The 13,104-nt window shown below is 42.7% G+C and overlaps 1 protein-coding gene across 6 annotated transcripts in view; it reads left to right on the top strand.

The window, feature by feature from the left end:
* LOC141229003 (phospholipid-transporting ATPase IA-like) overlaps positions 1-13,104 on the top strand; it is a 183,805-nt gene that overhangs the window by 65,277 nt on the left and 105,424 nt on the right. For all 6 annotated transcript variants that reach the window (XM_073667375.1, XM_073667374.1, XM_073667377.1 and 3 more), the window contains exon 6: positions 10,398-10,443. In XM_073667375.1, coding sequence (XP_073523476.1) covers positions 10,398-10,443 — 46 coding nt within the window. The remainder of the gene's footprint in view (positions 1-10,397; positions 10,444-13,104) is intronic.

Below are 13,104 nucleotides of genomic sequence, written 5' to 3'. Positions count from 1 at the left end.
GTTTTATTTCAAATAAATTATTTTTTTCTGGCTGTAGTGTGTGTTTTTTATTTTTAACACTTTGTAGGTTAGTAATGGGGGTGTCTTATAGACGCCCAACATTACTAACCTGGGCTTCATGGCAGCTGGCGCTGACATGAACCCCACCACTATTACCCCCTGCCACCGCACCAGGGCAGCGTGGAAGAGCGAGGCTAAGTGCCAGAATTGGCGCATCCTATGGATGCGCCATTTCTGGGGCGGCTGATGGCTGGTGTTTCTAGCCTGGGAGGGGGCCAATATTCATGGCACCCTTCCTGGGCTATTAATATCAGCCCCCAGCTGTCTGCCTAGCCTTTGCTAGCTATTAAAATAGGGGGGACCCCACATCATTTTTTGGGGGGGTCTCCCATTTTAATAGCTAGTAAAAGCTAGGTATTCAGCTGGGGGCTGATATTAGTAGCCTGGGAAGCTCCGTGGGTATTACCCCCTTCCCAGGCTTCAAACATCTGTCCCAGCCGTCTGCTTAACCTCCGCTAGAGACTAAAATTATGGGGAACCCCACGCCAATTTTTTTTTATAAATCCTTTACACTAAATGACAAGTACAGTAAGCAACACTGTCACTGTACTTCATATATATGTGACTGACATGTTTCTATCTAATCTATGTGTGATTCTCTATTCTTTCTATTCTAAATTGTCGGGTACCGCTGCTGAATTGCCGGCCGGCTTTTTTAAAGAGACGATGCATGAAAACACTAATATTTTTTTTTAATAAATCCTTTACACTAAATGACAAGTACAGTAAGCAACACTGTCACTGTACTTCATATATATGTGACGGACATGTTTCTATCTATCTAATCTATGTGTGGTGCTCTATTCTTTCTGTTGTAAATTGTCGGGTACCGGTGTATGCCGCTGCTGAATTGCCGGCTTTTCGCATAATACATTCTACATTATTCTTAGTTGTTTTCCTTCATGTAGAATTAACCTACAAGGAAAGAAAGGGTTTATTTTCATTCCGATATTTGTGTCCCATTGACTTGCATTGGTTTCCGGTATCGGAATCGGCGATATCCGATACTTTTTGGGTATCGGTCCGATACGATATTTCCTGATATCGGAAGGTATCGCTCAACACTATTCATCAGTCATATTTTACACCCCACAGACTATATCAAATGGGACGTTCCTCTAATTCAGAATGTCTACATTGTCATACCATAGATACTGACTTTGTCCTTTTAATTTGCTGCTCCATTATTAGGTCCTTCTGGCAAGAAGTTACCTCCCTATTATCCTCTTTAATATCGATTCCAATTCCATGTGATCCCCTGATTTGCCTTTTTGGGGTAATGGAGGATGATGCCTGGGGCCATCACATTAAGATTTTTTTTGAGAGAGACCTTGTTTTTAGCCAGGAAATTATTGGCTCTGAGATGGTTGGGTAACACACAGCCAACGTTGCGTTCCTGGATTGCTCTGGTTAACTCAGTAATTCCATTTGAAAAGATTATATACCAAAATAGAGGCTGTCCATTAAAATTCTCCAAAATATGGGACTATTGGAATTCTTCACATCTTACAATCTCTATTTAGGAGAATGGTTTGAGCTTGAAAGTAACTATACAGGAGATGTGTGTATGAATAGTAAATCATGTGTTACAAGCGACAAATGTAACTTACGGAGGCAGACATCTAGATTAGTGTTGAGCGAGTATGTTCTGTTCCGAGTATGCTCGGGCCGAGCTCCGAGTATTTATAGCTGCTCGGTGATATGGTTGAATCGCTCCCGTGTGCATGATTTGCAACTGTTTGACAACTTTATTACATGTGATGAATGTGTAAGAAATAGACATTCCTCACATGTAATAAAACTGTCAAACAGTTGCAAATCATGCACACGGGAGCGATTCAACCATATCACCGAGCAGCTATAAATACTCGGAGCTCGGCCCGAGCATACTCGGCGAAAGGGTTAACAGAACATACTCGCTCAACACTAATCTAGATCCTTATACATTATGTTGTGAGATATTTTAAGCATGGAAAAGACAGCACAAGTTTGATAAGTTGTGGTTAAGAGTTTGGGTTGTATCCTAATGAGGAAAATATCCTATTTTTTTTTCCATCTTTTTCTCTGCATATAATTTCAGAAGATGTGACATTCCTAAGACAAGGAAACTATATATATGTATGTGGTAACACATTTGACATGTTTACTTAGATATACAGTACAGACCAAAAGTTTGGACACACCTCATTTAAAGATTTTTCTGTATTTTCATGACTATGAAAATTGTACATTCACACTGAAGGCATCAAAACTATGAATTAACACGTGTGGAATTATATACTTAACAAAAAAGTGTGAAACAACTGAAAACATGTCTTATATTCTAGGTTCTTCAAAGTAGCCACCTTTTGCTTTGATGACTGCTTTGCACACTCTTGGCATTCTCTTGATGAGCTTCAAGAGGTAGTCACCGGAAATGGTTTTCACTTCACAGGTGTGCCCTGTCAGGTTTAATAAGTGGGATTTCTTGCTTTATAAATGGGGTTGGGACCATCAGTTGTGTTGTGCAGAAGTCAGGTGGATACACAGCTGATAGTCCTACTGAATAGACTGTTAGAATTTGTATTATGGCAAGAAAAAAGCAGCTAAGTAAAGAAAAACGAGTGGCCATCATTACTTTAAGAAATAAAGGTCAGTCAGTCCGAAAAATTGGGCAAACTTTGAAAGTGTCCCCAAGTGCAGTTGCAAAAACCATCAAGCGCTACAAAGAAACTGGCTCACATAAGGACCGCCCCAGGAAAGGAAGACCAAGAGTCACCTCTGCTTCTGAGGATAAGTTTATCCGAGTCACCAGCCTCAGAAATGCAGGTTAACAGCAGCTCAGATTAGAGACCAGGTCAATGCTGCACAGAGTTCTAGCAGCAGACACATCTCTTCAACAACTGTTAAGAGGAGACTTTGTGCAGCAGGCCTTCATGGTAAAATAGCTGCTAGGAAACCACTGCTAAGGACAGGCAACAAGCAGAAGAGACTTGTTTGGGCTAAAGAACACAAGGAATGGACTTTAGACCAGTGGAAATCTGTGCTTTGGTCTGATGAGTCCAAATTTGAGATCTTTGGTTCCAACCACCATGTCTTTGTGCGACGCAGAAAAGGTGAACGGATGGACTCTACATGCCTGGTTCCCACCGTGAAGCATGGAGGAGGAGGTGTGATGGTGTGGGGGGGCTTTGCTGGTGACACTGTTGGGGATTTATTCAAAATTGAAGGCATACTGAACCAGCATGGCTACCACAGCATCTTGCAGCGGCATGCTATTCCATCCGGTTTACGTTTAGTTGGACCATCATTTATTTTTCAACAGGACAATGACCCCAAACACACCTGCAGGCTGTGTAAGGGCTATTTGACCAAGAAGGAGAGTGATGGGGTGCTACGCCAGATGACCTGGCCTCCACAGTCACCAGACCTGAACCCAACCGAGATGGTTTGGGGTGAGCTGGACCGCAGAGTGAAGGCAAAAGGGCCAACAAGTGCTATCATCTCTGGGAACTCCTTCAAGATTGTTGGAAGACCATTTCCGGTGACTACCTCTTTAAGCTCATCAAGAGAATGCCAAGAGTGTGCAAAGCAGTCATCAAAGCAAAAGGTGGCTACTTTGAAGAACCTAGAATATAAGACATATTTTCAGTTGTTTCACACTTTTTTGTTAAGTATATAATTCCACATGTGTTAATTCATAGTTTTGATGCCTTCAGTGTGAATGTACAATTTTCTTAGTCATGAAAATACAGAAATCTCTTTAAATGAGGTGTGTCCAAACTTTTGGTCTGTACGTCAAGAAAAACATATCCATGTCGATATGCTATATTTAGATGTTTTCCGATACCAAATACAATGTATAATTGTTTATAAAATTGTTTAATAAACAGATCAAGTTTAAAAAAAAAAAAAATGAATGGAGAAAAAGTTTTTTTTGTTATCATTCCTATTGTCTGAAACCAGGCCAGGAAAGCAAAAATTCTGCCGGGGTATGTAAACTTTTGAGTACAACTGTATATGGGCCTGCATTATACAGTATGGGGGGCTGCATTATATTACATGAGCAATCATTATACTAGATGGGGCTACATTATATTATATGGGCATGCATTATACTAGATGGGGGGCTGCAATATAGTATATGGGACTACATTATATGTGCATGCATTATAATAGATAGGGAGGCTGCATTATACTATATGGGGCTACATTATATTATATGGGCATGCATTATACTATATGGGGGCTACATTTTATTATATGGAGCTGGATTATACTGTATGGGGGCTACATTATACTATATGTAGGCTGCATTATACGCTGTGGGGGCGGCACTATATGCTATCAAGGAATATAGGCTGTGTATTATACTGTATGTACTATATGGGGGCTGCATTATACTGTATGGAGGACTATGGGGGGGCCAATTATTGTGTATGGAGGACTATGGGGGTGCATTATTATATGGAGGACTTTGGGGGTGCGTTAAATTATATGGAGGACTATGGGGTGCATTATATTATATGGAGGACTATGGGGTGCATTATATTATATGGAGGACTATGGGGTGCATTATGCTAAACGAGCACAATGCTGCCTATTCATCGAGTGATTGGCTTGTTTATACCCGAACACAAATCCTTGTTCTCAGCAGCACATCGCCGGTGTAGACTGCAGATGTGCTGCCGATAACATGATGCTGTATGGGGACAGATTGATCTACTAGTGATTTGTTCTGTCCCTATCACTCTTCCTCAGCCGGTGTAAAGAGGCCGGGAAACGAGCACCGAACGACTTCAATATTGTCCATCATGGCCGTTTAATGGCCTGAACTCAGCGCATGTAAATATAACCGAAATGTTTGTGTGATGGTGCAATATGTCAGCATTGGGGGCCCCACTTTAAACTTTTTCCTAGGACCCCACTTTGTCTAAAACAGGCCCTGCACACAGGACCCCTTTTTTAGACCACAGGAATTTATCGGTATACATTTGCCTTTTTTTATTTTTACTTTATGGAAAAAAAGCATATGCTATATTTGGCTGACTACCAGGGGGAAAAAAATTTCATCACCCTTTTTTATTTTGTTTTTTGTATGGAAGCCTATGGATGACCCGTCACTGTATGGTAAGCGGCTCAATACATGAGGCCTGTATGTTCGCCCATATGCCTGGTCATCTGTAAAGCCGGTTGTGGTCCCAAAGCTTCTGTTATTTCCAGTCAGTATCACATAGACCCTTTTTATTATCTCTCTCCTTCCTGCATGGTACTCAATGTGATGTTTTGATGTCATGTCCTGGAATTTTCCTTATTGTAGATCGATGCTCATTACATGTAGATGTGTGATGTAGCCGGCACTTGTCCATTATCTCCTCTTGGGCTTGGGCAGCCTCCGTGCAGCCGTTCTGTGATGATTATTGGCCTGTATTACTTCCAGATGCTTCCTACGTGCTCCTCACATAATCAGTTCATGATGAGTCACACTTTGCCGTTTGCCGCCAGGTTGGCCAGTCCGTTTGTGCGTGAACATAGCACAGTTTGTTTAGACGATGACCTTCCAATTATTGTATGGATTTTTGTGGAGTTGCATCTCACTGACAGGAGAAGGATCTCTCCTACCAACCTTGGTTATTGATTATTTAGAGATGTATATGTAAGATTGTGTCTTGTGGCAGGTTGCAGTCGTCTGACCAAAGGAACTGAGGAATTAGGTGTCCCTCACCATTGTAACATTGCCTGTGGACATAGACATGGAGGGAGAAAAAGAAAAAGCTCCTCTGTCCCCAGAGTCCCGGTTGGCGACTAAAATTTGTTGCCAATGTGAACAAAATTTTTGATTCCTAAATATCTGGACTTTGGAGCCAATGTGAAGTTAAAAAAAAAAAAAAAAAAACTTTTCAAGATTAGACAAATCTAGTTACCTTTTTCCCCCCTGAAACAAATGACCGTTATTTGTGTCTGGTATCGCGACTCAGTTCCATTGAAGTCGAAGAGCTGAGAGTTTGGTAGAAAGTTGCCAATTTTGTCTAATATCCTGGACAACCAATCACTTTATGCCTGGAGCAGTGCTACGTAGACATATTAGATGTGATGTCCACTATTTAGATGTTAGTGACCTATTGGATCATTATTAGATCAAGGAGGTCAAACGCCGGCATCCCACTGATAGTTGCAGCCGAACAGATGTACAGTCGTGGCTAAAAGTTTTGAGACGGCCAGAAATTAGATTTTTCACAAAGTTTGCTGCTGGATACCTAAGGTCCTGCAATGCCCTGCACATGAGGAAAGAGACCTAGTGAATAAGAAAAACTATACTACATTTCTAATTGGAGGTATTTGCTAATATTCTTATTTTTACTACACCGGCTACTACATATTGGGATATGTTCTTGGAGATGTGAATAGCCCTTCAAGTTAACTTTCATTGCAAGGAATGACTGTGCGATTTTTTTGTGACTCTTCATAACAATCTAGGGTTAATGCCAATTGACGCTTTAAAAAAGTAAAATGGCAAACTTTGTTGAAACCCAAATTTTTGTTAGTCTCAAAAGTTTTGGAAATGACTGAGTATGGAGCTGGACTGTGTAGTGGCCCTTCTCAGGTACAACAGTGCAGTAGGTTTCTGGCTCTCACTGAAACCTGGATCCAGCAGTCTGACACCACCGCCGCTGCAGCTCTCTCCTATGGTGGCCTACATTTCTCTCATACCCCGCGACCTGACAACAGATCAGGTGGAGGTGTTGGTCTGCTTCTTTCAACAAAATGTACTTTTCAGGTTATCCCCCCTGTACCCTCCCTTATCTTCCCGTCCTTTGAGGCCCACACAGTCAGACTCTGCCGGCCCTTCTCCCTGCGAGTGGCGGTTGTCTATCGCCCCCCAGGTGCCCCCCGTCAATTCCTGGATCACTTTGCTGCCTGGCTTACAAATTTTCTATCCTGCGACATCCCCACGATAATCATGGGAGACTTTAACATCCCAATTGGCGATCCTCTTTCCCCATCTGCCACGCATCTTTTATCATTAACCTCCTCCTTCGGCCTTTCACAGCTTGCTAATTCTCCTACACATGAGGACGGGAACACATTGGACCTGATCTTCTCCCGGCTTTGCTCAGTACATGACTTTACTAACTCTCCCCTTCCACTCTCTGACCATAATCTTCTTTCATTCTCTGTCAAGAACTGTGACTCTACTCAAGACACTCCCACCGTCCACACTTATAGAAATTTACGCGCCATTAACACCCAGAAATTTATAAAAAGGTTGCAATCATCATTGGCCCCAATCTCCTCCCTCTCATGTCCCGACTCTGCATTGAAGCATTATAACAAAATAATGCTATGCGCCCTGGATGAAGCCGCACCTCCTACACAAAGAACAATTCGGCATAGACGGCGACAACCCTGGCACACACCTCAAACACGTCTTCTCCAGAGGTACTCCAGGTGCGCTGAACGGCTGTGGAGAAAATCAAATCTGCCCGAAGATTTCCTCCACTATAAATTTATGCTGAAAACATATAACTCTGCCCTTCACCTCTCCAAACAAACCTACTTTAACAACCTCATCATCTCACTTTCCAATAATCCTAAACGACTCTTTGACACGTTTCATTCTCTCCTCAATCAAACAGCGCAGGCCCCGACCACCGACCTCAGCGCTGACGATCTGGCTAACTATTTCAAAGAAAAAATTGACCATATCCGACAGGAAATTTTCTCCCAATCCCCAAATGTTATGCATGCTCCCCCCCGCCACATTGTATCTTGCTCATTTTCTGACTTCGAACCAGTCACGGAAGATGAAGTGATCAGGCTCCTTGCATCTTCTCGCCCTACCACCTGCACCAGCGACCCTATTCCCTCACATCTCCTTCAGTCCCTTGCTCCAGCTGTCACCTCTCACCTAACTAAAATTTTCAACCTTTCCCTCTCATCTGGTATCTTTCCCTCTTCTTTTAAACACGCCAGCATACATCCATTACTTAAAAAACCATCCCTCGACCAGAACTGCACGGCCAACTACAGACCTGTTTCCAATCTTCCCTTTATCTCTAAACTCCTGGAACGCCTGGTCCACTCCCGTCTAATCCGCTATCTCTCAGACAACTCTCTTCTTGACCCTTTACAATCTGGTTTCCGCTCTTTACATTCTACTGAAACTGCCCTCACTAAAGTCTCTAATGATCTACTAACAGCTAAATCTAATGGTCACTACTCCCTGCTGATTCTCCTGGATCTCTCTGCAGCATTCGACACTGTGGATCATCAGCTCCTCCTCACTATGCTCCGCACTATTGGCCTCAAGGACACGGTTCTCTCCTGGTTCTCCTCTTATCTCTCTGACCGCTCCTTCTCTGTGTCTTTTGCCGGCTCCTCCTCCTCCCTACTTCCTCTTACTGTCGGGGTTCCTCAAGGATCAGTCCTAGGCCCCCTTCTTTTCTCCTTATACACCGCTCCTATTGGACAAACAATCAGTAGATTCGGTTTTCAGTACCATCTCTATGCTGATGACACCCAATTATACACCTCTGCTCCGGACATCACCCCTGCATTACTACAAAAGACCAGTGATTGTCTTTCTGCTGTGTCTAACATTATGTCCTCCCTCTACCTAAAACTGAATCTGTCAAAAACTGAACTACTCGTCTTTCCTCCCTCCATTAATCTACCTGTGCCCGATATTGCCATCTCCGTTTGTGGCTCAACCATTACTCCCCAGCTACAAGCCCGCTGTCTTGGGGTCATTTTTGATTCAGATCTTTCTTTCACTCCTCACATCAAATCACTCGCTCGTTCATGTCATCTACACCTCAAAAACATCTCAAGAATCAGGACTTTTCTCACCTTTGACTCGGCAAAAACTCTTACTGTCGCTCTTATTCATTCTCGTCTTGACTATTGCAACGCTCTACTAATCGGTCTCCCTCTTACTAAACTCTCCCCTCTCCAATCCGTCCTGAACGCAGCAGCCAGGATCATATTCCTCGCCAACCGCTACTCGGATGCCTCTTCCCTGTGCCAGTCATTGCATTGGTTGCCCATCCAATATAGAGTTCGTTTTAAACTTATCACGCTTACCCACAAAGCGCTCCATGCTTCAGTACCCCCCTACATCTCCTCCCTTGTCTCAGTCTACCACCCTACACGTGCCCTCCGTTCTGCAAATGACTTGAAACTAAAATCCTCCATAATCCGAACTTCCCACTCCCGTCTCCAAGATTTCTCGCGTGCTGCGCCAATTCTCTGGAATGCACTACCCAGGACAGTTCGATTAATTCCCAATACCCACAGTTTCAAGCGAACCCTAAAAACACATTTCTTTAGACTGGCGTATCACCTAAACACACTGTGTCCATCCCAGCTTTCCCCCATATTAAAATCTTCTTCAACTTCGGGTTCAAACCAACCATGCACATAAAAGCCTCTGTCAGGACTGCACACATACTGGCTGGCGACCAGTCCATGTATTATTATTTATCCTATTCAGTATATCAAGGCTGCATTATACAATATATGTACTTTTTACCTTTTGTGTCTCCCCCACTTCCTCATAGACTGTAAGCTCGCGAGCAGGGCCCTCACTCCGTTCGATATGAGATATGCTTATTCTGTATTGTCTGTATAAGTCCCCCCTAAAATTTGTAAAGTGCTGCGGAATATGTTGGCGCTATAAAAATAAACTATTATTAACTATTAGGAGGTGAGATGCAGCACCTGAAAATGGCCTCTACGCAGTGTACATATCAGCCCTGTTACTGCTCCATACTCTGTACATCTGGCTGAAGCTGCCAGCGTCTGACCCCATTTATCCGATATTGATGACCTATCCCGTAGGGTTGGCCGTCAGTATCGAAGTAGTGGGACAACCATTTTCAAGAGTATTTGTCACCAGATTTAATTATGAACTTAATACAATAAGAAATAGAACTGTTAGACCTGATGAGGCTGTTGTAATTACTTTGAAAATTCATGTCCGAATGGCTGTATTATCCCTTTTGAAAGTTTTCCCATCTAATTTTAAAAGGAATCTGTCAGTAAGATCAACCTCTATCCCCCTCCCCCTTCCTTCCTGCCCTCCAAACTGCATATGTGGGCATGCAGGTCTGTGAAATGAAAGATCCCTTTATGCCTTCCATGCCTTGCTGCATTCCAGAGAAATTTGTGTTGTAATTCATATGCAAATGAGGTGTTAAGTGCTCGGGGCGTGACAGAGCACTTAACTAACCTTTGCCTCCTGAGGTTGTTTCTCTGCTCAGCACTTGCCTCTTAAGCTTGATTGATGGCTTTAATGCAAGAAATGTCTCTGTTATCAGATCTTCTATCATTAATTGCATAATTTTTGTGTTTTACAGAAGCGACACAAAGCTGACAATGTTGTAAACAAGAAAATCACCCAAGGTAAGTTCTGGAGTATTATTTTTCTTTTTTTAGTTGGATCAGATATATTGTATATCATTGTACCAGAGTTTTGTGGCCAGTTTTTTAATGAGGAAGCACAAAACGACAGTTCAAATTTAGCATGGCAACTTATAGGGGATGTAGCCCTAATAATAATCATACTTTTAGTGTCTAAATCCTTTGCCACATTACTACAGAAATTGTTCTTTATTCAAATATGCTAATGAGGCTTTTGGTGCACCCTGGGTGTGGCTAAGCCGTTCAATGCACCTTCCCACCTACATGCTTTACATCTGTCACCATCCCCCTATAAAGGCAGTGCTGCCGATGAAGGAACAAGGGAGAGGAGATGGAGGCAAGTAAGTAGAAATGTACACTCAGCTGTTTGGCTACACCCAGTGTGTACTGAGCATGTTTTTAGCATGTTTCAATAAAGAACAATTTCTGGCAAACTCAGCCAAGGACTTAGAAATGAATGGTGCACATTTTATTAAGACTCTGTGCCCTACAAGGTGTTGTGCTTGGTTTGAACAGTCATTTTGTGTGACAGACTCCCTTTAAAGACGTACATGCTTTAGCTGCAATACCGCGTACGTTTTACGAAGACTCCATGTTCCCGGAGTGTCTCTGAGGATAGCCTAATCCTCCATTCTCCTCACACAATCACACACAGTGCCTGCTCAGATACAGAATGGGTTTCCATAATGAGATACAATAATGGAGATCCCTAGCACAGAAATACATGGATCAATGGGAAGGGTTTGGTTTTGTGCAATATTTCACATCTTCTACTTTTACTTTCACTTTGATGGGTTCACTTTCGAGTTTCTGCCTTGCCTGCAGTTCGGCTGACTAATAATTGCTCTGCTTAATGCTTATACACAAATTGCTGCTATTAATGGGGTATCTCACATAATTGGTCATATATCATTTGTTGTGACAGGTTGATGGCTTCAAGTGAATATCAACTCGTATACCATTTCATTATTTTTTTTAAATAGTTGTAGAATGTTTTCCTGAGAAATGTCCTTATTTATCTTTATAGAAATCGGAGCTCCCCATTCCCTGCATGTTCATCATTTTAAGGGCTCACATTCTGGCTCCCTGCAGCAGCCACTAGAGAGAGCATAAGAGCTTTCTGCATACTGTTTGTACACTGTAATCCATAAGAAACCAGTATGCAGGAAACGTCACAGCTCCCTCTAGTGGTGGCATCAGGCTGCCAGAATGTAAGGTTTCAAGTCTGTAGAGCTATGTATCAGGAAAGCAGAGTTCTGACTGACCATAATCACATTTTGTAAAACTAATTAACACAGAATGCTAAAGGGAACCTGTCACCATAAAAACTCTACTAACTTGCTAATATGGGGTAAATCTGCAGGGTAATAGCATTGCTAACCTGCCCGCACTTAGCCGAATGCTGAGGGGAGAAAATTAACTTTATACCCCCTGCAGCATTCCGGTTTCAATCAAGAGGGCGGCGTGGGTTCAGTCTGTAACTGCGCCCCTGGCACTGACTGACAGCAGGCCCCAGTGCAGAGCGAATATTAGTCAGGACCGGGGGCAACCCCAATAAAGGGTGTGTGTGTGTGTGTATAGATATAGATAGATGTATATAGAGAGAGATATGGATATATGTAGAGATCTCTCTATATATCTATGTACAGTGGGTAAAATAAGTATTTGATACACTGCCGATTTAGAAAGCTTTCCCACCTACAAAGGAGAGTTCTGTAATTTTTATCTTAGGTACACTTCACCTGTGAGAGACAGAATCTAAAAATAAACTGAAAATGATTTTTACTTTATTAAATTGCATTTTATTGCATGAAATAAGTATTTGATCACCTACCAAGCAGCAAGAATTCTGTCTCTCACAGACCTGTTAGTTTTTCTTTAAGAAGCCCTCCTACCCTGCACTCATTACCTGTATTAATTGCACCTGTTTGAAATCGTTACCTCTATAAAATACACCTGTCCACACACTCAATCACACTCCAACCTCTCCACCATGGCCAAGACCAAATAGCTGTCTAAGGACAACAGGGACAAAATTGTAGACCTGCACAAGGCTGGGATGAGCTACAGGACAATAGGCTAGCAGCTTGTTGCGAAGGCAACAACTATTGACGCGATGATTAGAAAATGGAAGCAACACAAGAATACTGTCAATCTTCCTCGATTTGGGGCCCCATGCAGGATCTCACCTTGTGGGGTAAGCATGATTCTGAGAAAGGTCAGGAATCAGCCCAGAACTACACAGGTGGATCTGGTCAATGATCTGAAGAGAGCTGGGACCACAGTCTCAAACATTAACGTTAGTAACACACTACGCCATCATGGATTAAAATCCTGCAGGGCACGCAAGGTCCCCCTGCTCACGCCAGCACACGTCCAGGCCCTTTTGAAGTTCACCAATGACCATCTGGATGATCCACAAGAGGAGGCATGGGAGAAGGTCATGTGGTCAGATGAGACCAAAATAGAACTTTTTCATATCCCCTCCACTCACCATATTTGGAGGAAAAAAAAGGCGGAATACAACTTCAAGAACACCGTCCCAACCATGAAGCATGGTGGGGGAAACATATTTTGGGGGTGATTTTCTGCAAAGGTGACAAGACGACTGCAACGTATTGAAGGGAGGATGGATGGGGTCAG

This window comes from Phyllobates terribilis, unplaced genomic scaffold (genome assembly GCF_046119375.1).
Source record: "Phyllobates terribilis strain yellow unplaced genomic scaffold, ASM4611937v1 Scaffold_444__1_contigs__length_1506546, whole genome shotgun sequence".
In the NCBI taxonomy this organism is placed as follows: Eukaryota; Metazoa; Chordata; class Amphibia; order Anura; family Dendrobatidae; genus Phyllobates; species Phyllobates terribilis.
This window is presented reverse-complemented; position numbering and strand designations above follow the sequence as displayed.